Genomic DNA, 22,983 nt, shown 5'->3' on the forward strand with positions numbered 1-22,983 from the left:
CGGTTAAAGAGGAGGGCATTCGCACCATTTGGGGGAAATACCTGCAGTGGTCTAGAAATCAGGCTGGGGGGGGGGAGTGTGCCAGTTCTGTACACATCAGTGTAGGAGCTGCTCATTTGTGGAAAGAGATTGGGGTGGGGGGTTGCTTTTTTTTGTCCAATCCTGTTCTTTAAAGAAACTTTTTCTACCTTTCCGCATTTTCACATCATCACTCACCAGGTGGAAGAGGCCATGAGGTCCCTGGCGGAGGTGCAGGGCTTGGAGGGCTCGGTGGGCCTCTCAGCTCATGCAGTGGGTCTCCTCCGCCCCCGACACCTGGACCTGCTACTCCTCCGAGCTGCTGCAGCTGGACGTCATCGCCACTCACTCAGGTAGGTCCTTCTCTTGATGTTAGCTGGGCCAAACCTACTTCTAGGGACGGGTGGCCGGTCAGTCTACATTATAACAACAACAACCCAACCAAGGGGGGCCGGACGCCATTTCAGAACGTCCTCTGTGACCTCTCCTTCCCATTCCACCCCGTCTCTCTCACGGAGACAAGAATTTCGAGTTCCCGTTGGGACTCACCTCCAGAGACGCCTGCTTGGAATTGGGCTGTGTGACATTCGCATGCTGAAATAGAAGCAGGTCCTTGTCGTGAAGAGAACCAGAGAGAATCAACATTGTGGCCCTCTTCCACCAGGCCAGGGCAGCTTAGAATCATGTGGGTCTCCTTCCTCCCCTCCCCTGAGCTCAGAGCTTATTGGCTGGGTGGACTTCGACAGTCGGCGGGAGCTGGGGCATTGTGGGAACACATTTTATTGTATTTTTATAGTATTTTATTGCATTATTTTTATAGTATTTTATTGCATTTAATTATGTGATGGTTTTGACAACAGTTGAGAGACTCCTTGAGCCTACTTTTGCGGGAATGGGCGGTATAAAAAGTAAATTATAAATAAACCTGTGTGGCCCATGCTGCTTATTTTTCTCCCGGCATGTGAAAGAACTATGCATTTGCAGAAAAATCAACAGAAAGGCCTTTCTCCGTTTCATTTGCATCCTCCCCTTCTTCCAAAGAGCTCAGGACACCCCTTTCTCCGTGCATTATCCGCCCCCCCAAACCTGCAAGGCAGGTGAGATTGCAGGAGAGCCCCTCCCTCCCTCCCTCTTGGGAGCTGGCCACGAGGCATGCTTAAGAGTTCCAGTGTTCATGCTCACCGTGTTGGCTTGTGAACACCATTTGTGCAGAAATGCTCATATTCTTTTCCCTCTGCAAGACATCCCCCTCCTCTTTGAAAGGAATTGGTCTCTACTCATGGATTCTTCCAACAGCTCAAACAAAGAAAAAGTTAAATTCCTCCTGTGGAATAGTAGGGGCCATATTATTAAGCAGGTTGCCAAATTCTGTGCACATGTGCTTAGCACACGGGAAAGACAACTTAAGCTTCAGTAAAGACTTTTAGAGGAATTTTACTATGCATTTTTTATAATGTACCCATCAATTATACAATTTTATATGTTTTAAATTTTGTACTAGCTCCCTGATTCTGCAATTTTTCTGCTGTGAAATGTTTTTTTCTTCTTCTTGCTATCTGTATTATCTAGCCGCACTGCTGCATTAAAAGAAATTTGAATTTGGTCTCAAATCCTTGCTCATCTCTTGGCTAAAACTTGTGATCAACTTAGTCCTGCGCGGGGAAAAACTCCCCTGTTATTTCCGTCTCTGTTTTCTAGACCCTGCCATCGGGGAAGTCCTTCAAGAACTGTTTCTTATCCTGAAAACGTGCCTCCAGACGTCCAAGGACCCCTTGATGCACTTGAAGGTGTTCTCCACTCTTTCACAGTTGCTTCAGGAGCCAAGCAAGACTGTCAATTCAGAAGGGTAGGCACTGTTCCACGTCATCCGGGCACCTTGTTATGCTTTTGCAGCCTTAACTCTTTGGTGTGGCTGTGCCCATGTTACGGCTTGTGTTGGAAACTGTGACAGGATTTTAAGGGTCAGCAGCCTCAGGACTCTGAAGAGGCAGTGTAGAAAAATCCTATGGAAATAGGTTATTTCGGGATTGGGAAATCTGTATGTTCTGGTGAACCTGTCGGAACGCCAGAGGCAGCTCCCGCTTCCATCTTCGCGGTGTAATTTGACAGCGGCAGGATGGGCAGAAATCCATCAGGGATAGCTCTTCTCACCACAGCTCTTGGAGAGCCACACCTGTTGTCTTTCTTTTTTCATAGAAGAAGAGTTGGTTTTGACAGCCTGCTTTTCACTGGCCAAAGGAGTCTCAAAGCGACTTACAATCACCTTCCTTGTCCTCTCCCCACAACAACACACACCCGGTTAGGTAGGTGGAGCCGAAACAGCTCTGACAGAACAGCACAGTCAGGGCTGTGACTAGCCCAACGTCAACCAGCTGGTTGCATGTGGAGGAGTGGGGAATCAAGATTAGAAGCTGCCACTCCAAACCGCAACATCAAGCTGGCTCTCTCCTGAGGGGGAAAAAATGAGGTTTTCGTAACAAAGCGTTATTTTCTTGACTCCTGGGTATTCCTGTATATACTCATAGCCATAAGAACAAATCCATGGATTCCTAAAGTGTCCTTTTTTAATAAAAAGTCAGTTTTAGAGGCTAATATTTGAGCAGCGGATCTTGTTTTGATCCCCTAAAGCAATAACTGTATGCCGTTGATTTGCAAATGACTCGTGGTGACCCCAGGACCACAGGGCGTTCGAGGCAAGAGATGAGCTGTGTGCTGTGGGTAATCTACGGCAGGGCTGGGGGGCAGGAAACGTTGACCAGTGTGTTTCTACCAGTGTGAGCTTCATAGTGGGTGCCATCAATTGTGCCCCCCCCACACATCAGAGAGCTGAGCTGGCCCTTGAAATGAACATGTAGAGAGCTGAGCTGAGCTGGCCCTTGAAATGACCATGTAGAGAGCTGAGCTGGCCCTTGAAATGAACGTGTAAAGGGCTGAACATCCAGTGCTTGGGTTGTTACCATCTTATCCGTGTAACCCGCCTGCATTCTCATTGTACGTTCTTCCAGCCGGGGCTTTTTCATGTCGGCGCAGAGCGGTATGAAGGGCCTGCCTGGATGATGAGGCATCTTATTGGCAGGGCCAGGCACGGCAAAGATTTTCTGCCTCTCTTCTGAGATACTGTTTATACTAAGTCTGTGTATCTTTTCCCCTCTTCCCCCCCCACCGCCACCCTCGAGAAGTTTTAAGTAATGAAATATTGTTAACACACTGTCATCGTGTTAGCTTAACCTCCCTTCCTCCCTTTTCATGCTCTTTTCTTCCTGTTCTGGATCTCTGTTTTCATGTCTGCGGAGGGTGTGTGTGGAATGTGCCTTTTCATCTCTCTCCCACCCCCCCTTCTCGTCATTCCATCACATTCTCACAAAGCTTTCTTTTTTTCCTTTCTTTTTTGCTCCAGGCATTTCTGTAACTACCTCGAGATCATGATAAAAGACATCCTGGCTCCGAACCTTCAGTGGCAAGGGGGAAGAACAGCAGCTGCCATCCGCACCATGGCCGTCTCCTGCCTCTGGGCTCTGATTTACAGCGAGCTGCTCTCTCCGGAAGAGGTGCGTCTGCCCCCCTCCTGCCCGCCCCCCCTTCCCCTTCATCTGGACTTAAAACCCCAACCATAGAGCAGAGTTGTTCTCTCTTGCCCTGACCAGAACCAGTGGGATGAAATTAATTCAAAAGAAATTCTGTCTAAACCTTCGGAAGAAGTTCCTCACAGTCAGAGCGGTTCCTCAGTGGAACAGGCTTCCTCGGGAGGTGGTGGGTTCTCCATCTTTGGAGATTTTTAAGCAGAGGCTGGAGAGCCATCGGACAGAGAAGCTGATTCTGTGAAGGCTCAAGGGGGTGGCAGGTGACAGGGGATGAGCAAGAGGGCTGTGAGTGTCCTACACTGTGGGGGGGGTTGGACTAGATGACCCATGAGGTCCCTTCCAACTCTATGATTCTATGATTCTATGAAAGAGGGAGGTCTTTGCTTTGCTTTTAAGTACCAGCTCAAGCAGAAATACATGTCTAGGGAGACAGGGAACTTATAAATTGACAATAGATCAGACTTAATCGGCTTTTTTACCATTGAGAAACCCCCGAAATCTGAATCCAGCTTCGAGAAACCCCAGAAATGGCACCATCATGCAGAATACGGTTGGGAAGCATCGCTGTGGACACCCACCCAGGGCTCCTCCCCTTCCCACCCCTTCCAGGCCCATCACTGGCCATTTGGTGGGAGGGTTGATATGACCGTAGATGGTGACATCACCAATAAATGTTTAACATTTTTACATTTATATATATATATATATAAATCAATTAAAGAGCCTCTTGTGGCGCAGAGTGGCAAGGCAGTGACATGCTATCTGAAACTCTGCCCATGAGGCTGGGAGTTTGATCCCAGCAGCCAGCTCAAGGTTGACTCAGCCTTCCATCCTTCCGAGGTCGGTAAAATGAGGACCCAGCTTGCTGGGGGGTAAATGGTAATGACTGGGGAAGGGAATGGTATTGAGTCTGCCAAGAAAATGCTGGAGGGCGTCAACCCAAGGGTCAGACATGACCCGGTGCTTGCACAGGGGATACCTTTACCTTTACATCAATTAATTCCCACCTGTCCAAGAGACCCCAGGGTTTCATGAAACCCTGGCTGAGAAATCCTGCTGTAGGTAATCCTGCATTTGGACTGGGTGGTTCTTGGATGTGAAGAAGTCAAGTTCGGCAGATACACAAATCCAGTCCAAATGCCCTTCCTATCTACTGCAGGATTTCTCAACCAGGGTTTCATATTTGGTGCTGTGAAAATCAGATAAGGAACATCTGGAATCTCTTTTTCATTAGATCACAGTGCACTCCCGTAAGACAGCCGGAACATCAGCTCTTTCTGTGTTTTCACAAGAGCGGAAAGGTGCTGTTGGGTGTCCAGAAAGGAGTGGGCATTTTAGGCCAAGAGAAACGGCACGTTTGTAGCAGAGGAAACACCAGTGGGTCATTTCTGACCTGAGATCGGCTGCGGCAGCAACACCTATGTCATTCTCCTCCTTTTCTGTTGCCGGTGGTTTTGATGGGCTTTTATTTTTAACTCAAGGCAGTAGCTGCGGGGGGGGGGGGGGAGAAGAGGAGAACAGGAAAGAAAACAGGAGAAAATCGGAGGACGGAAGAGGGGAGGAAGACAGTGGTGACAACAAAGGGTTAAAGCTGGGTTTCAGGCCTGAAAAGATTGGAGACTGACAAGATTCTAGTCCAATGGCACCTTATTCAAAAGACTTAATCAAATTTGGTTGTGCTACTTCAGACCAGCAGGTCTATCCACTTTAAGGTTGGAGATTGTTTGTCTAGGTAAGGGGCTTATATTTGAACATGAGCACCATCTTCTGGAATACTGAAGCAAAGCACGTTTTGCAGGGCAATTTTCATGTCAGGCGCTGAATTCAGAAATGTTTACCTCCTCCCTGCAGCAAAACCATGACCCGGAAACCGCCAGTTATCGGAAGGAGATCCATGTGCTCCAACGAGCGTCCAGTTTATATGGTCACAGATCAAAATGCAGATCATAGAATCATAGAAACACAAAGTTGGAAGGGATCTCCTGGGTCATCTAGTCCAACCCCCCGCACTATGCAGGACACTCACAACCCTCTCCCTCAGCCCCTGTAACCTGCCACCCCCTTGAACCTTCACAGAATCAGCCTCTCCGTCAGGAAGACCTCCCGAGAAAGCCTGTTCCACTGAGAAACCGCTCTGTCAGGAACTTCTTCCGGAGGTTTAGACATAATTTAGAATCTTAGAATAACAGAGTTGGAAGGGACCTCCTGGGTCATATAGTCCAACCCCCCACACCATGCAGGACACTCCCAACCTCTCGCTCCTCCACTGTAACCTGCCACCCCATGAAGATAAATCTTTTAGACAATATAAAAAATTTAAATTTGCAGTAAAATTAGTTAAAAGGACATGGTGATGGCAGCTGTAAGCGCATGCACCATAATGCTTGTACCTTTTCATGGGAATGATTAAAGAAAAAGCAGATGTTCTCCTGTTTCCCAACCACTTTCTACACTTTTTTAAATCTCCAAAACCCAGCTGGGGTGGGGGGCATTTGAGGAAATGCAGGCGTTTGTCAAGAGCCATCCTCTGATTCCTGGCCAGTGAATCAACATACACATTTTCTTTCTTTCTTTACATTAGTTATTTCCATTTCTCACTGAAATCCAAGGCAGATTACACAGTGAGTCAGATACATATATGAGGCTGGGACATTCACTCAACTAGATATGGCCAAACTGTGGCTCTCCAGAGGTCCATGGACTACAATTCCCACGAGCCCCTGGGCCACCCCTGCACTAAAGAGTCACAGTGTTCAGATGGCAGAAAGCTGAAACTGGAGGCTTTAACATAGCACATTAAAAGGATGCAGGAATTACACAGGAGAATCATTCAGCAACAGACACTTGGTGCAGTTCCGTGGTCCACAATCTTAATTATTATCCACGTAAAATATTCCTCAGTCACCTTCATTTCCTTACAGCACAGCAGTCACGCCAAAGAGCTCTGGCCTGGATTCACCCCATCATCCGGAGGTCAACACAGAAGTAAACCCTTTAACGTTCGTTGGGACTTACACCCAGGAAAGGGTTGTTAGTTTTGCAGCCTGTGTGCCTCTTCTTGTGGGGCACACAGATGCTTTGGGCTGATCCTGTGTTGAGCAGGGGGTTGGACTAGATGGCCTGTATGGCCTCTTCCAACTCTATGATTCTATGATTCTCTGCAGCTCCTCCTCTCCCCTGGAGCCAACACCCCCCTCCTTCCACCTTAACCCACCCCCTCATTCCCCAACATGAATCTCAACCACCATCCTCCTCCAATTCTCCATCCCGAACTGCATCTAAAGGGAAATTGCAGCGAGAAAGAGCCCCAGAACTCACGCCCCGCTCCTGATTCCTCAACTCCCTCCCAGTGCCGAGCCCCATTTCGGACCTGCCCCAGGACTGGGCCTGGCTGCGTCCCGCTACCTTCTCGTTCAGCTGAGAGCGTGTCGGGGGGGGGGGGGGCTTCTCCTATGGCGGCCGTTCCTCTTCTTGCTTCCAGACCCTGAACGTGGAGCATCTGCTGCTGCCCGCGATCCTGGCCACGCTGGATGAGGATTGCAAAGTGACCCGCTCGCTCTCCTGCCAAATAATCACGGTTTTCCTGGAGACCAACGGGAAGCAGTTTCCGTCCAAGAAGCTTACCACCATTTATCCGGGTACGGCAGTGTGTCGCAGGCCCTCCTTATGGTCGTCAGGACCCTTTCGATTCTTTTCAACAACAACAACACCAACAATTGTTGTCGATTCTTTTCTTGTTTACTCCTCTGCCAGTGGAGGCTACATACTGGCCATTGGTGGCACAGGATGCTGTAAATATTTGCAGGTTTTTAAATAACTGTTTCTCAGTATTGTGTAGCTTAGAGTGGCCAGACTGTGGCTCTCTAGATGTCCATGGACTACAATTACCATGAGCCCCTGCCTGCTGGAGATTATCCAAGTTAACTGTTAATTCTAGGACACTTCCTACCCCTGCTTGGCATCCGAGATCTGCAGAGGGGTGACTAGCCTGGGCTTATCCGGGTTAGGGCAAAGAAAAACGGAGAGGTCTGCCATGTTTTTCCACTGCACGGAAATATTTTTGAGTGCCTCAGAGAGGGCAAGGAATGAATTGAATTGTCACATTCACAGGCGGCTGGTGTTGATCATGTTGTGTGTTTTCAGAGCTGCTGAAGTATTTGGACGATGCGTCTCACGACGTCCGCCTAGAAGCCGCGAAAGCCCTGGTCAGCTGGTTCCGGTGCGTCGACGATGACAAGAAGGCCTTGCTGAATGCCAACATCGAGTTCATCTACCAGGGGCTGCTGGTTGAGTTGGACGACCCCAACCAAAACATCCAGCTGGCCGTCTTTGGTATGCCTCGGCGGCTTCCGGAATTTGTTTCCACGAACCAGATCAATTGGCTGGTCTCTGGTTCCTCACAAGATGCCTCAACGAGAGTCAGAAAAGGCAGGATGTGCTGTAGGGCCTGCCAAACAGAGCTCTTCTGCTAGGCTTTCAGATGAGGCCAATGATGGGGACCGCCCTACAGCCGGCTCCCCTGCTGGGCAACCTTGACACTCAGCATGCCCCTATTATTGTTATCCCTTTTATACTGTTAACTAGTAATCAAGCCCGCTGCAACTAATACAGTGGGTGCTAGGTTAGGGAGCCCCCGGCAGTTGGGCGGAGCGCGACTGCCGGGGGCTCCCTGGGTCGGTGGCCTGACGCGTCGGTAGGCGCTTTGCGCCTCCCGATGCGTCAGGCTGCCGGCAAGGAAGCAACTGCGAGCCGCGCTCTGCGTGGCTCGCAGTTGCTTCCTTGTCAGAAGGGCGGGAATCGGCCGGGCCAATTGGAAGGCGCTTTGCGCCTGCCGATTGGCCCAGCTGATGGTCTGTCTGGAGGAAGGGGCCAATCAGGCCCCTTCCTCATCATGGACTAAGCCCGCCCTAACTCCTCCCACAAAGCGCTTAGCGCTTTATTTAGTCCGCGGCGCTTCTGGCGCCGCAGGCGTGTTAAGGATAGGGGCTAAGGGCGTTGCATTCAGGAATACAACGGGTGCTAGATGGGGGGGTGGGGTGGAAGAACTCTGTGGATGGCTCCCCGCCCTCCCCAAGTACCTGGAAAGTCTGCAGGCTGGAGGCCCCCAAGCAGGGAACTCACTAGCACGGGCAGCTCTCACACAGCAGGGATCTGCAGCCTCCGAGCCTCAGAGGAAAGTGGGAGGAGGAGGGAGTGCTCAGTTGTGGGGGGCGGAAGGCGATTGGCTGGCTGCTGGACAGCCAGGCAAGCCGATTGGGGAAGGAGGCACTCAGGGACGGGACAGCCGCCCTGAGTGGGTAGTAAGCGCTGAGTGGCAGTTAAGCCATGAGACCAGCTCTTCCTCCAAGGCCTTACTAGAACTATTAAGTGGAACAGATGATTACCCAAATGTTGTTACTATAATGAGCTTTTGCTCGTTCATACCGCTCCAAATGTTTCTGTGGACCTTTCCACTCCCCACTGGTTCTATGTGCACCACCCCGACATAAATGCATAAATAAATTTACCTGGGCATCACCACATGGCAATCTCGGCCTAAGAGAGCATTGTAAAAGTATGCTTACAAGCACAGGTCACTGGTGGCTATTCCTGGACATCTATTAAAACATATATGACGAAATTGAGCAATGTCCCCAATTTTGTTTGGGACATTGGTGTCCTGGGTTTTCAGGAAAATTGCATGCCTTTTTGTGTCGTTTTGGAAATCGGGTGGGTTGTTTTTGGGAAATCAGCTGAAAGCAAAGCATCAACCAATTCCAGTCACTTCAAAACTTTCTCCTTGTTTGCAGATGTTTTGAAAGAAGGAGGAATTCTCTATCTAGACCTGCTGGCCAAGCAAATCAAAGCCGTCCTGCACAAACACCATTCGCCAACCTACCTAGACCAGTTGCTCTCACACACTGAATCTACTGGCTGGAGATACTCCAAATCCTAAATATTGCCTTAGAACCGTTGACCCTTCTGTAGATGGACCGTTTTAAGTTAGCAGTTATTTCTCAATAAGGACCTTGCAAGCACAAAACCAGCAAGCGCTTTTTTACAAGTGTTTGCAAGCAAGAATTCTCCGTTGGGTTTGTCCCACAATATTTATTGCTGCAGATTCCGAGTTAATAATATTTATGCCATAAAACTTAAGTGCCCAAGAGAACATGGCGGTCTGCTACCCAGCTGTGGTCCTTACAAATAACATAGAATCATAGAGTTGGAAGGGGCCATACAGGCCATCTAGTCTAACCCCCTGCTCAACGCCCTAAGCATCCTAAAGCACCCAAGAAAAGTGTGTATCCAACTTTTGCTTAAAGACTGCCAGTGAGGGGGAGCTCACCACCTCCTTAGGCAGCCTATTCCACTGCTGAACTACTCTGACTGTCAATTTTTTTTCCTGATATCTAGCCTATATCGTTGTACTTGTAGTTTAAACCCATTACTGCGTGTCCTCTCCTCTGCAGCCAACAGAAACAGCATCCTGCCCTCCTCCAAGTGACAACCTTTCACATACTTAAAGAGGGCTATCATGTCCCCTCTCAACCTCCTTTTCTCCAGGCTGGACATTCCCAAGTCCCTCAACCTATCTTCATAGGGCTTGGTCGCTTGGCCCCTGATCATCTTCGTCGCTCTCCTCTGTACCCTTTCAATTTTATCTACGTCCTTCTTGAAGTGAGGCCTCCAGAACTGCACACAGCACTCCAGGTGTGGTCTGACCAGTGCCGTATACAATGGGACTATGACATCTTGTGATTTTGATGTGACGCCTCTGTTGATACAGCCCAAAATGGCATTTGCCTTTTTTACCGCTGCATCACACTGCCTGTTCATGTTTAGTTTACAATCCACAAGTACCCCAAGGTCTCGTTCACACACAGTGCTACCTAGAAGCGTATCCCCCATCCAGTAGGCATGCTTTTCATTTTTCTGACCCAGATGCAGAACTTTACACTTATCTTTATTAAATTGCATCTTGTTCTCATTTGCCCATTTTTCCATTGTGTTCAGATCTCGTTGAACTCTGACTCTATCTTCCGGAGTATTTGTCACAACACAGCCGGACTTCCGGCACCTCACAGCAGCGATAACTCAAAAGGCACACTGAGAAAGAGAATATTTTGTCAACTTGGTAGACTCCTGGGCAAGCTATCAATTTTCTGATATAAAGACCTAATATCCTGACTGGGTATTACTTCAGATTGCAGGGGGTTGACTGGGCTCTTCACAGGCAACGTAGTTTGAGAAGCCTTCATCCAAAGGGATGGTGGCCGAGGAAGAATTGTTAGCAGTGCTTCTCTCTTTATACTGGACCTGATGATCTATGATATGATGCAATTGATAGTTTCAGTTGATCCAACATGGGGAATCTGTGCTGGAAATGAATGCTTTCCATGGAATGCAGCCACATCTTGCTTATCTTGATCCAGTTCAAGGTTCTGGTTTTGACCTTTAAGGCCATTTGCGGTCTGGGCCTAACGTATCTGAGGGGTTGTCCCTATACCGCAATGCAGAGCTCTTCGCTCTACAAATTCTATTATGTTGGTGGGCCCTAGCCTGTGGAAAGCTTGCCTGGCCAGGGCCTTTTTGGTCTTGGCCCCTACCTGGTGGAATGAGCTCCTGAAAGAGCTAAGGGCCCTGACAGAACAAACATGGTTCCGCAGGGTCTGCAAGATGGAGCTCTTCCACCATCTTGTAGGATCTTTAGCCCCTTCTCTAATATCCGCCAGGTAACACCTTTCTCTGGAAGCAATTCTGGATTGGGGGGGAGGGGGGGATGGGATTTGATGGTTATTACTGTTTGTTATGTTTTCAATATACTGCATTATTTTTATTGCTCACCACTGTGAGCTGGCCGGCTTAGGAGCCCTCAAAGACCCTCTGCCTATCGAAGTGGCTTGCACCCATCCTAGTCCGCTGCACCAAACAGCGGCCATGGGCGTTGGCAGGTGCGGCTACGCGGAGCAGGATTCGGAGGCAACTGGGCCGGCTGCCACGAGGGGAAAGACACCCCAGACTCAGAACCGAGGGATGAGAGGGGATAGGGGCAGTCTCCACTGCACATCTGAACAGGAGGCAGCATGGTGGGCAGGTGGAAGACAGCAAGATCCCTTCTCCTCCTGTCACCTGTTCTCAGGAGCCCTCCCACTGTAGACTCACCAGCACCAAGAAGACAGCACCCTGGCCCTAGACACAGCTGCATCAATACCTTGGAGCTAAGAAGCACTGATAGACCCTGCCCCATAGGGTTCTCCAGGCCCCTCTTGAAGCCGGTTGTCCTTGCAGACGCCACCGCTTCCTGCAGCAAGGAATTCCACCCGTTAATGACTCTTTGGGGTGAGAAGGACTTCCTTTGATTGCTTCTAATGCTGAGGATGCCCCAAGAGCACCACCCCTTCTGAGCGATTGCATGCAGTGTGGCATGGGGAGGGTGCAGTGCCATGCCCCCTCCTCCTCCCCACGCCCCCTCCTCCTATTCCCTCACTGTGAAGATAAAAAGGCTGAGTTGGGAAGCCCCCTGGAGATTTGGGGTGCAGCGAAGACCTAGGGCTGAGCCAGGAAGAAGCATCAAGATACCGGCCTCCCTGCCGGAGAATCCACCCAGCAGCACGAGACCTTCCCAAGCGCAAATTATCACGGAGAGGCCGCTGGATCGTTCTTAATGCCGACTCTAAAATCTGTATGATTTTAAAGGTGGTTCTTACTTGCCCTGACCAGGGAAGGTCAAGATGGAAATAAAAAATGTAGTATATTATTTTAAAATGGGAGGGAAGGCAGGCTACAGTTTCAGAAACCTGTCACAGCAGCAGGCAAAGGTACAAGAAAACACACACACACACTATTATTGTGGTTGTTATAATAAAATGGAAGGGAAGGTGGGCTAAAACAAGCAAAAAAAGGCTCTGCCACAACAGCAGAGAAGGGTGCAAGGAAACACAACCCCCCCCCCGCACATCATCATCAGTATTATTATTATTATTATTATTAAAACTAAAATCCTAACAGATATTACCTCTGGAAAGCAGGGCCGTGAAAAGTGGCACTGAACAAGGTGGGGCGGGATAGATTATTTGTGTCTTGACCACTTGCTTGTTTTATTGTAAATTTGGTTTTTTTTAATGTTTTGTAATGCCTGGGAAATGCGGCGGTACATAAATCGAAGCCATAAATCAATAAATAAAACGCGGGAGGGAAGGTGGGCTAAAACAAGCACAAAAGACCAAAAAGGTGCAACACGCACTGATTCTTAATCATCCCCTTATTATACAATGGGAGGAAAAGTTGCAAAGCCACAATAATAACAACAACAACAATAATAATAATTATTATTATTAGCAGCCATCTAATTTGCGAAGGGCCAAAAGGTGCCTCTTCCCCCCCCCCCCGCACACCTCGCCTCGCGACGAGGGGGCGTGGCCGCCCGCGCGGCCCGGCCACGCCCCCTCCTCGCCGCCGCCGGCCGTTTCCGCGTCTTAACCGCCGCGCGCCGCCCAACCGTCGTTCTGCCGACGGAGCTCCTTGGAGGTGGCGTCGCAGGACTCGCCGGGGAGAAAGAGAGCGAGCGAGCAGGGATTGGTGTGCGCCTGCGCCAGGTGAGGCCCCCGCCAGCCCGCCTCTCGCTCCTCCTTCGCCCTCTGCGCTTCCCGCCCAGGCTGGAGGAGGAGGCGCGAGGGAGGGAGGGAGGAGCCAAAGGGCAGCCCGCCTCTCGCCCTGTTTTGGGGGGGTTTGGCGCCTTGCAGCTCGCCCTTCCCTCGGGGCTCCAGGCGGGTAGCCCCAAGCAGGCATGCAAGCAGCCTTGGCAAGCCTGGGCGTCAAGTTCAGCCTGGGAGGAAGAAATTTGGGCTCCAGGGGCAACCTCCAGGCTGCCTGGGCTTCCTGCAGGGAGTGAGCTTCCCTGTGCAGGGGCACTCCTCCTGAGATGGAGATGGCCAGCGCAGCGGTAAACGGAAAGCCTGGGCGTGAAGTTCAGCCTGGGAGGAAGAAATTTGGGCTCCAGGGGCAACCTCCAGGCTGCCTGGGCTTCCTGCGAGGAGGCGTGAGCTTCCCTGTGCAGGGGCACTCCTCCTGAGATGGAGATGGCCAGCAGGACGGTGAAGCAGTGGTAAAAGGAGTCGATGGCGCCGTGAGAATCGCCAGCAAGAAATGGGCAGTGTGATAATGGGGTTGAGCCCGGTCCAGAGTCTTTGCTATGAGAGTGTCGGTCCTTTGGTTTGGGAAATATAGAGGAGGGGATAAAAACAGGAAGATTGGTGACTTGGGGGCTGATGCATTCCCGGTTGTTGAGCGGAGCGATTGCAGGGGAGCTGTTGCAAGCCCCGTCTGTCTCTGCTTGAGCGAGAAACCATGTCGACTTAGGTTCTCCTGTCTGATTCTCTGCCTAACCAGAGAATTGCATTCTAATATTCCTTTCTAAATTACAGGACAGACCTATTATTCACAGTAAAATGAAGAGGGGGTTGTGAGGAATGCAGATGTAAGAGCTGGATGTGGTGTGATGAGAAACCAATCTTCCTGTTGAGTCCTGGGTTTTTCCGTTGTGTTGAGCGTTGCAATAGTTTGCCACTCAGCAGTTTCCTTTTCCAGTTGGAAGGGGAGCATGGGAAGAAGCCTTTGATGATGATGTTGGGTTGTGTTGTTTGGTTGTGTTGTTTGGGTATATGTGACAGCAAAGTGGGCGTCTGGGTTTGTTGCAAGCTCTGGGACCAGTGCCCATGTTCAAATTAGATTGTTTTTGGCCTTAAAGGGGCTGACTCAAACTTTGTTTGGCTGCTGCAGACAACACGGCTACCCGCCTGAATCTTCTTAACTATAAAATATAATACAATCCAAAGCTAAATACCACTTAACTGGGTATTCAAAAAGAGGGATATTCAAAAAGGGATTTGTCATCAAGATCACTTGTTTGTAGCAATAACAGAACAGAGATTGCATCCAGTGGCACCTTTAAGACCGAGAGATTTAAATTCTGGGTAAAAGCTTTCATGGGCATGCGCACCTCGTCTTGTCATGATCATCAAATGGAGGGGGAGAAAGCATATGCTGCCTTTGTACCTCGCTCTTTCCAGCCTTGTAGGTTTGCTGGGAGCATAAAACAGTGGGGAAAGAACCTTTGAGCCTCAGCAGCTCTCAGCCTCCTGCTTACCTTGCAGGATTGCTGTGTGAATCAAATGGTAGAGAGAGAAACATGCCACCTACTGGCTCCCTTTGAGCTGCGTTGCTCTCTTTTAGCTGTGTCTACCTTGCAGGGTTGCTTGGAACATAACACAAGAGGGGGAGGAGAATTGTAAGCTTTACTTGTAAGGCTGGGCATGCTCCCTCAAGCTTGGAGGAAGAGTGGCTGCAGAAATATGGTCAATTAATAAATGTGTAGCTTTGCTCTAGCCTAGCTTCCCCCTTTTTATTGTCACTACAGCCCCACAAAGACAGATTAGACTGAGAGATAGATTCCCTACTGAGGGCTGGTCCAACTAGTGATTAGTATGTTGGACCAGGGTTCAAACCCCTGCTCTGATCTGGAAGCCTGCTGGGTGACTGTGGACTTGTCCCAGACCTGCAGATGAACCCACCTTATTAGGCTGTTGTTGGGGGATAGACTGGAATTAGGGACAGTGCTGCTTTTGGGTCTCAATTAGGGAGTAAAGTGGGGCATAAATGCAAAAGAAGCACAGAGGTTTAGGGCCGAGAGGAACTGCCTGGCAGATGAAACATGCATGCACACAAAAGCTGAAACCCCGAATGAAAGTTTGCCGTCCTTTGAGGAGCCCCTGGACTCCAACTTCCTGCTGTTGCTTGGCTTGCTCCCCACCTGAATCCGTTTTCTTACCTGCCCGCTTCTCGGCCGAAGCACGCCCCCTTCCAAATTGCTGTGTGAGATCGTAACCGGAAGCTGAGCAGTGTGTATAGCGTGGATTGTGTCCCGCCATTCAGGGAGTGTGAATAGAGTGTATCAACGGCCAGTAAAAACATCAGAAAAGCACCCCGTAGCCTCCTGGCTGGATGTGCTCCCCTTTCAGCCTGGGAGTGAATAGGCGCTTCAGAAAGCATTATTTACAGAGGCGTCTCCTTGCCCTTGTTGCCTCTTGTGGCGCAGAGTGGTAAGGCAGCCGCCTGAAAGCTTTGCTCATGAGGTTGGGAGTTCGATCCCAGCAGCCGGCTCAAGGTTGACTCAGCCTTCCATCCTTCCGAGGTGGGTAAAATGAGTACCCAGCTTGCTGCTGGGGGGTAAACGGTCATGACTGGGGAAGGCACTGGCAAACCACCCCGTATTGAGTCTGCCATGAAAACGCTAGAGGGCGTCACCCCAAGGGTCAGACATGACTCGGTGCTTGCACAGGGGATACCTTTACCTTTACCTTTACTCCTTGCCCAGGAATGTGTCACAGGCATCCCCATAAGGATAATCCAAGCTCATCAGGATTTAATGAAGCTGTAGTTGGAACAGAGGCAGCTGCTGGTGCCGGCTGCCTCCTTGGCTGATGAATGCCCCGGCCACAAAGGAGCGACAAACAGCTCTCTGTGCCCACTCGGCTTCTGCCTTCTTGCGCCACAGGGGCCTGGGGTTTGCAATTGGCAGCTGGTCAACAAAGACCCATGCCCTTCAACTGGGCAGAAGTGCCTCTTGAATAAAGAGCCCCTTCTGGTAAAAACTGGCACCGTGGCCCAATGTTAACCTGGTGATGCAGGTGATTTCTTCTTTTAAGTCAAGAAGAATGGGTTTACAGGCTGTACAAGGAGCCTATGGTAACGTTTCCAATGCAGAATTCTGTGGTTGGCATCGTAACGCAGTTTGCAACAGTGGGGAGAAACCTGTAAGGATGAGTCAATGCGGTGTATTCCGGTCCCTTGTGCCAGTGGACATGCAGCTCCGAAATGGGTATCTTGCGTGGCCTCTGGAATTTGTGCTCCAGCACAGAGCTGTGAGCCATGTTGCAGATTGGGCCAAATAAATTATTGGTGCCTATAAAGAAGTGGGAAATGCAGAGCTGAGAAGGCTGTGAGGTGCCTTCAGGAACAAACAGAGCTCACCTGAGAAGGTTTTGACCATGCAGCTGTGGAGCTAGAGGGCAGCAATGTTGCATTACTGTCCCAGTGAGACAAGATTGGCCAATTTATTATGCTCCTCTCTCAGACTTGCCTCTGAACCTCAGTTAAGGCTCAAAGGAGAGCAAAGTCAACATTTAGACTCAAAGAGCTGCCTAAGAACCCGCTTCAGAAGCTGAAAAATATTTATAATTGTATGTATTAGATACCACCGGTTGACATGAAACAGGAATGATGCAAGTAACAATGACAGTAACATAGTAACAGACTTCTAGAATGGTGGGCTATTGTGCTAGAGCTCCGATTCCAGAGGCCGCGCATGATGCCCATTTTGGAATTGCATGTTAGCTGGCGCAAGGGACCGCATTGACTCATCCTTGCAGATCGAATTCTTTCCCCACTCGCAGTTCTCACTCTGATCCCCCAGCCTTCCCGTTACGGCCGCTCCCGGGCAGGTAGAGCTGCTCACGTGTGACTCGGAGGTCTGTCTTGCCACGGGCCCTGTTCCCGGCTCAGTGTGCATTTACCAGACAGCCCACAACAGAGGTTTGGTGGAGACTGTCGTTTGCGTTGCTGGGCAGGCAGCCTCCCAAGCAGCTGTCAAACTAGGCACGGATTCTGCTGCACCTAGCAAATAGGGGGAAGGAGGAACGGCTTGCCAGAGCCCTACTGGCCTGTGGTGCCCATAAGATAAAACCTGGGACCAGGTGGGGTGGAGGAACTGGGCCTGCCAGGTGCCTGGCGCTCCAAGAATGTGAGCAAGGAGGGGCACCTGAGTCACCTATCAAAGGCCAGTTCCCACTTGCCGAGCGAACGGGTTTGATATTAAATTCGGGAGTCTTAAGTGGTGTTAAAAGGCTCCGCAGTACATTTGCATGGTCCGAGTTCTTCCGAGCTGTCGTTATTTCGCGTTCGGTGGGCAGCCTGCCTTGCTTGCCTTAGTTTTAAAAAACGAAGGCCACAGGGCTTGGGCAGAGCTGCAGGTCAAGGGTCTGGGAAGTGGAAGGGGGCAAGTGTGCATGAAGGAAAGCAGAGGGAAGCCCTGCCAATTCTTCCACTCCTTTACTTTTTCGGAAGGCGAGGCTTGCAGCTTGCCATGCTGCAGCGCCAAATGTAGCTCATCCTTACCGGAAAAGCTAATGAATAAGTTGAGAGTCCCAGTGCCATGGAAACCTGTAGCTATAAATAAAACCTTGGGAAGAAGGAGTGGGGTGTGTGTGTGTGTGTGTGGAGGAAGGTCTCAGCATGCTGTGCCTGTGTGGAGGGAAGGGGTTAAAAGTTGTGGGCTGGCGGAAGGAGCCGTGTCCAATAAATTCAAACTCTGCCTCTGAGTGACAATGGGAGCTTTGAGAGGCTGGATTACATTCACCTGATCCTTCTGGCTTTGTTGAGGCCGGGAAGCCTTTTTGGGATTCCGCAGTGTGGGAGCAGGGGGAATGCGCTGTCAACTCTCAAACTTCTCCTGAATCGTCAGCCGGCGATCCCTGCCAGTCCTTAGGAGCGTGGTGCTGAAACGGAGGAGGGGGGCCTGCCACCCTTCTGTGCACGGCCAGCAGTGGGAGCTTTGGAAGAGATCCATCTTTGAAGGCGGACCCTCTGCTGCTGTTTGCTGATCTGCGGTGCATAAGGTCGGATGCTTTTTACCTGAACCGGTTTTGTGACCTGCAGTAAAGCCGGGGCATTGATTCTTGCTTCCCCCCCCCTTTCTCTTCCCTTTAGAGAATCTTAGTTCGGAGAGTGTTTTTTGCAAACGGAGGGGGCTGATCCAAATTGTGCACACAGCAGGCTTGCTTCGAATTGCAAGCCTGTAGAGTGAAACAGGTCTTTCTGATCTGGAGCCTGCCTCGTAATGCTCAACTCCAGGGACGCAATTAACTGCGTTGTCCCTAGCTTTTTGTGCCGTGTTAAATGCAGGTTGAATTAGAAATGTTTAAATGCTTAGACAGCCCCCCCTGACCCCCGTAGCCGAGCCCTGTTATAATTAAAGTGTGTTCCGGATGCTATTTATATGTCAAAAAGCACGATTATTGTGTTTTGTATCTTGCTGTTGCAGAAGGTAATTATCGGCACGCTGCGGTGTGACTTATGTCCTACATTTTGTGTTTGCGTTGTTTTCTCCAAGCTCTTTGCTTATCGGCCTGTTCCAATGGGGACGTGTCGGACACTGCTGACGTTAGATACCCCTTACGAACTGACCCCAGTTGCACATTTTTGCAGGTACAAACTACTCAGCGGCTTTTAAAAAAATTAGCCTGGCTAACAAGACAGCTCTCGAAGCGGCCGTGAAGTTTTTTTAAAGTTAGCACACATTGGCCGTTCTGTCACTTGGATTTAGTTCAAGGAGGGGTGTGAGGGCAGAAATTACCCTGAAAAGTCATTTGGACAAGTAGGCCTTTAAAAAGCCACTTGGCAGTGTGGTTTTCTCAGGGCTGGGTTAGAGATAATTGTAATCCTAATTTGGAGGCTGGTTTTTTAAAACTCTGTCCTCCCTTCCGTGTCGCAGCATTCCTACACAGGGCGTTTCAGCTATGCCACTCTGAAAAGAATCTTGATTTTTTGTCACAGTCCAGAAGTTCCCCCCTCCCCACATGCCCCTTTACTTTCCCTTTAATCAAAAGTGAAAGTAAATTTGGGCTTTATCCTTTGGAGCGTATTCTTGGCCGCTGGCGCGGATGAGTGATTTCCCATTCTTTACGACAACCTGTGAACAGAGGGACACAAACGAAAAGGATGTCCATGGTTCTGAATTCATGTCAACTGTGGCCGGAAATGGGAGCATGACAAATTGGAGCTTTGCCACTTGGGCCTTGATAGGGGGGTGGGAGGATAACGTCATTCTGACCACTTCCACCTCAACACCCCCTCCCAGGAAATAAGAGGAAGGAAAAACAGAACTTGACCTTGGCACACGAGTTTTGGACAGTTTTCCACCCACGGGACGGCTGGTGATCGCCATGCAGGCATGAGCAATATGGAAAGGAAGTGTTTGTCCTGGGATTTTTCTCTTTAAAAAACACACACAGCTTTTTACTCTCACTTGAATGGAAGGATAAGCAACTTTGAGACTCCTTCAGAAAGTCCAAAGCGGGGTATTAAAAAACCCAGCGCTTCCTCCCTAGATTTCCAACTGCAAGACTAGCTGGGCCGCTGCTAAAGACGCCTCCCCACTTTCTTGAGCCCACGAGCACTTCGGGAATTTGGAAACCAAGTGAATTGCTTGAATCCATTGGCCCCCATTTTGAGAGCTTGCAGGAAGAGAGAAGCCACGGGGCTTATTGAAGGCCTGCCTGTCCATAAAATCTTGTACTGGAGGTATTAGGTTGGATTCTATTTAAGTATTTCCGGTCACAGAGATCTTTCCCCTTAGTTTAATTCTATGCGTAGCAGGTGTGATTTCTCCTTTTAACTTAGCCCTCTCTTTGGCTTTTTGGGGTTTGACCCTCGGCAGCCCCAGGAAACGGCAGCTTCGAATTGCCTTCAGAACCTCTGAGTTTTCCACGCTTCCTTGATCATGCGTCCCCAAGAATTTGCCCTTTTCACAACAGGCACCGGTAAAATTAGCTCCCGGTGGGAGTTTTCGAGCCTGTTGTTCATTGCTTGACTGCGGCGGGGCCAGAATTGTCTTCAGAGGCAACAAATATATATATTTAGATTTCCATTGTTGGAATCTTGCCCGATGCACAACTGGGAGGCGAAAACTGCTCCTCTCCGGCTTGGGCAAAAGAGCGATGTGCCCAGTTGCAGCTTGTGTGTGTGCCTATTAAAGAACCTTTCCCTGGCAGGCTAGTGTTTCATGTGTGGGGGATCCGAGGGGTGATGACAGCTGTGGGGCAGCCAGATCAGAATTAGAGCTGTCAAGGCAACGTTGACGGCTGGGTCATGAGCGTCTCTTCGTCTGGGGGAAGAAACTGCGGGCCAATCCTGGCTTCTCCTTCAGCTGTACCCTGCAAAGGATTGTGCACATTGATAGCACTCTATAAATGAATAACGCTGCGGTGTTTCTGGAGATCTGTGGAAGTCGGTCTGCTGATTGGACTCAGAATTAATCCTTCCTGACTGCCAAATTGGTGACCCTTTTGGTGGTCCATCTTTTGACTTTGGAAATTTTTAAACAGAGGCTGGAGAGCCGTCTGACGGAGAGGCTGATTCTGTGAAGGCTCAAGGGGGTGGCAGGTGACAGTGGATGAGCGAGAGGGTTGTGAGTGTCCTGCACAGTGCAGGGGGTTGGACTAGATGACCCAGGAGGGACCTTCCAACTCTGATTTTATGATTCTATGATTGTGGAGGAGCCTCTTGGTCTGAGGAAAAGGGCTTGCACTCGAAAGCTCACGCCTTGAATAAATCTTTGTTGCTCTTAAAGGTGCTACCGGATCTGATTTTAAGAGTTCCTGCATATTTCTGCAGGACTGAGAAAAGCTAGAGTTGGATTTTTCTAAGCACATTATTTGTGGAAGGGTTGTGCAAGTCCAGTTCAAAAGGGCCTGCCTTTCGTCCACAGGCATGATGCTTTGAAGTGAGCTCTCTGCCCTGCCCATTCTCTCTGCCCATGAACCCAGGTGTTTTGGGGCGTTCCCCTACGTCAGCATCCTCTCTGTTTTTCTGCAGGCAATTGCCTAAGTATTTCACTCCGGGACCTGGGCTTTGCACTCGAGGGAGATTTACACGCTCTTTATGTACTCAGAGTGCCCTTAGCTTGCAGAACTGCCTCCTGTTTACCCAGGTCACATCGAGGAAGCTGCATTTCCCAATTAGCACCCTATGAGAAGGCTGGCCGGGTGGATGTTCCTTGTCCTCGCCATTGGGCCTTTCTGCTTTCCTTTGCACAGGGGTTGCACCCTTTCCCCTGCGAGGTGCTAACACTTTGCAATGACGGATGAGTCATGGTGCTTTTGGGATTGTCTTCTGGGGTGTGGACCGAAGGATCTCTTGCAGGCGATTGGGCGGCACCAATCCCACGGAAGGGGAACTGTTGCTTCGAAAACACATCCCGAGCCAAGCGCCCTCCCTTCCTCTCACACAAAGAGTCGCTCCAAAAAAACAAACACACAACTTGTCCTAACAAAAAAACCGCATCGCTTTTGAGGTGTCCGAGTTTGTGGCTGTCTTCTTGACACGCACAAGCATTTAAAAGCTCCGGATTCTGCTCCAGCGAACGGCTGGAGAGATTTGCTTGCGGGGATGGCGCGCTTTTTATAGTTTTTCGGCGCAGCGCCGTCTAACAGCAAAACATGCCGAATCGCTTGTAAAATACGGCAGGGCTTGGTCTTCTTAATAACGTTCCAGGGAACTGGGTGAATAGCAGACGCTGGATGCCGGAAGGCTCCCCGAAAGTCCTCTGCCGGAGGAAACCTTTTGGTTTGTGAGACTCTTGATAAGGTGTATCTAATGGCAGCAGATACCGTCCCACCGAAGCTGCCGCTGCAGCGGACCCCCGGCCAGGCCAAAGCAAGCAAAGAGCTGTGGAGCATTTCCCGGATTGTCACCGTGCCTTATTTTCCCCTTCTTGCAGTATGGTTTGAGACGGTGAACATGGATTTTTCACACCTCCACACGTACGCTCCTCCCCAGTATGTGCCTGACAACACTGGCTATACTTACTCGCTCAGGTGAGCCTGTTTGTACCTGGCTGAGAGCTTGCCCGCGCTTGTTTGTGCCTTTGTGGTAGCTTTCCTGGCGAGTTGGGAAGCCAAGCAGGGGACTTTGGGCTGGCTTAATGTTTTTGGTCCGTTGCTTCCTGCATCTGCTTAAAGCCGGCAGGTGCTAAGCCAGGAAGGCAGGTGATTAAGACTGTGACTCATTAATCATCCTTCGCTGTAAATAAGACATTTCGGGGCCACGCCCAGATATGAATGTGTCAGGCTCTCTAGGGTGGGGGCACATGTGTAATTTCGCTAATCTTCCACGCTCTGCGGCATTGTGAGGAACGCTTGGTCATTTTTGTACCATTGCATACCTGTCTGCATACTATTTCGGCCTTCTTGTTGACTTCTGTGAGGGTGCAGTTGTTCTCGCAGTGTTTTGTTGGTCTCTGCAGGCAGTTCCTGGGGGGGAGAGATCTGCAACTGGGAACCATCCCCTCCCTCTTGCCCGGGGCATGTCATAGAGCGGAAAGTCCACGCTTCCAAACAGTGTGCATGCACAGAAATCGATGAATGGGCCCTGTAGATTGATTGTGGGTACCTGGAGTGTGGTGCCTTCTCCTCTTGTGCCTCCTTAGCGTCATCTTATGGCTTAAGCGCTTGAAAAGCATCCGCAGCTTCTCTGGACGGCTGGGGCTGGGTTGAAGAGGGAGGGGATTTGATTTGGAAGCTGCGGACGTCAGGCCCCGAGTGATTTTCACGGCGTCATATGATTGTGGCAC

At 50.1% G+C, this 22,983-nt stretch overlaps 2 protein-coding genes across 6 annotated transcripts in view; both read left to right on the top strand.

Annotated features, from left to right (window-relative positions):
- Positions 1-282: 282 nt before the first annotated feature.
- Positions 283-10,481, top strand: LOC143827101 (dynein axonemal assembly factor 5-like). The gene is made up of 6 exons (XM_077316356.1): positions 283-371; positions 1,717-1,864; positions 3,416-3,566; positions 7,081-7,237; positions 7,743-7,931; positions 9,389-10,481. Exons 1-6 carry the CDS (start codon positions 287-289, stop codon positions 9,532-9,534), a joined length of 876 nt encoding a protein of 291 aa, XP_077172471.1. The 5' UTR covers positions 283-286; the 3' UTR covers positions 9,535-10,481.
- A 6,497-nt stretch (positions 10,482-16,978) lies between these two features.
- The window catches only part of LOC143826976 (SUN domain-containing protein 1-like), a 29,021-nt gene continuing 23,016 nt past the window's right edge, over positions 16,979-22,983 (top strand). For 2 of the 5 annotated variants that reach the window (XM_077316057.1, XM_077316058.1), the window contains exon 1: positions 18,322-22,228. In XM_077316057.1, coding sequence (XP_077172172.1) covers positions 22,008-22,228 — 221 coding nt within the window. In that variant the 5' untranslated portion in view covers positions 18,322-22,007. Of the gene's footprint in view, positions 18,251-18,321; positions 22,229-22,983 lie in introns of those variants that run through there. The other 3 variants (XM_077316059.1, XM_077316061.1, XM_077316060.1) reach the window with 2 other exon arrangements.

Source organism: Paroedura picta, chromosome 17, assembly GCF_049243985.1.
Source record: "Paroedura picta isolate Pp20150507F chromosome 17, Ppicta_v3.0, whole genome shotgun sequence".
Classification (NCBI taxonomy): domain Eukaryota; kingdom Metazoa; phylum Chordata; class Lepidosauria; order Squamata; family Gekkonidae; genus Paroedura; species Paroedura picta.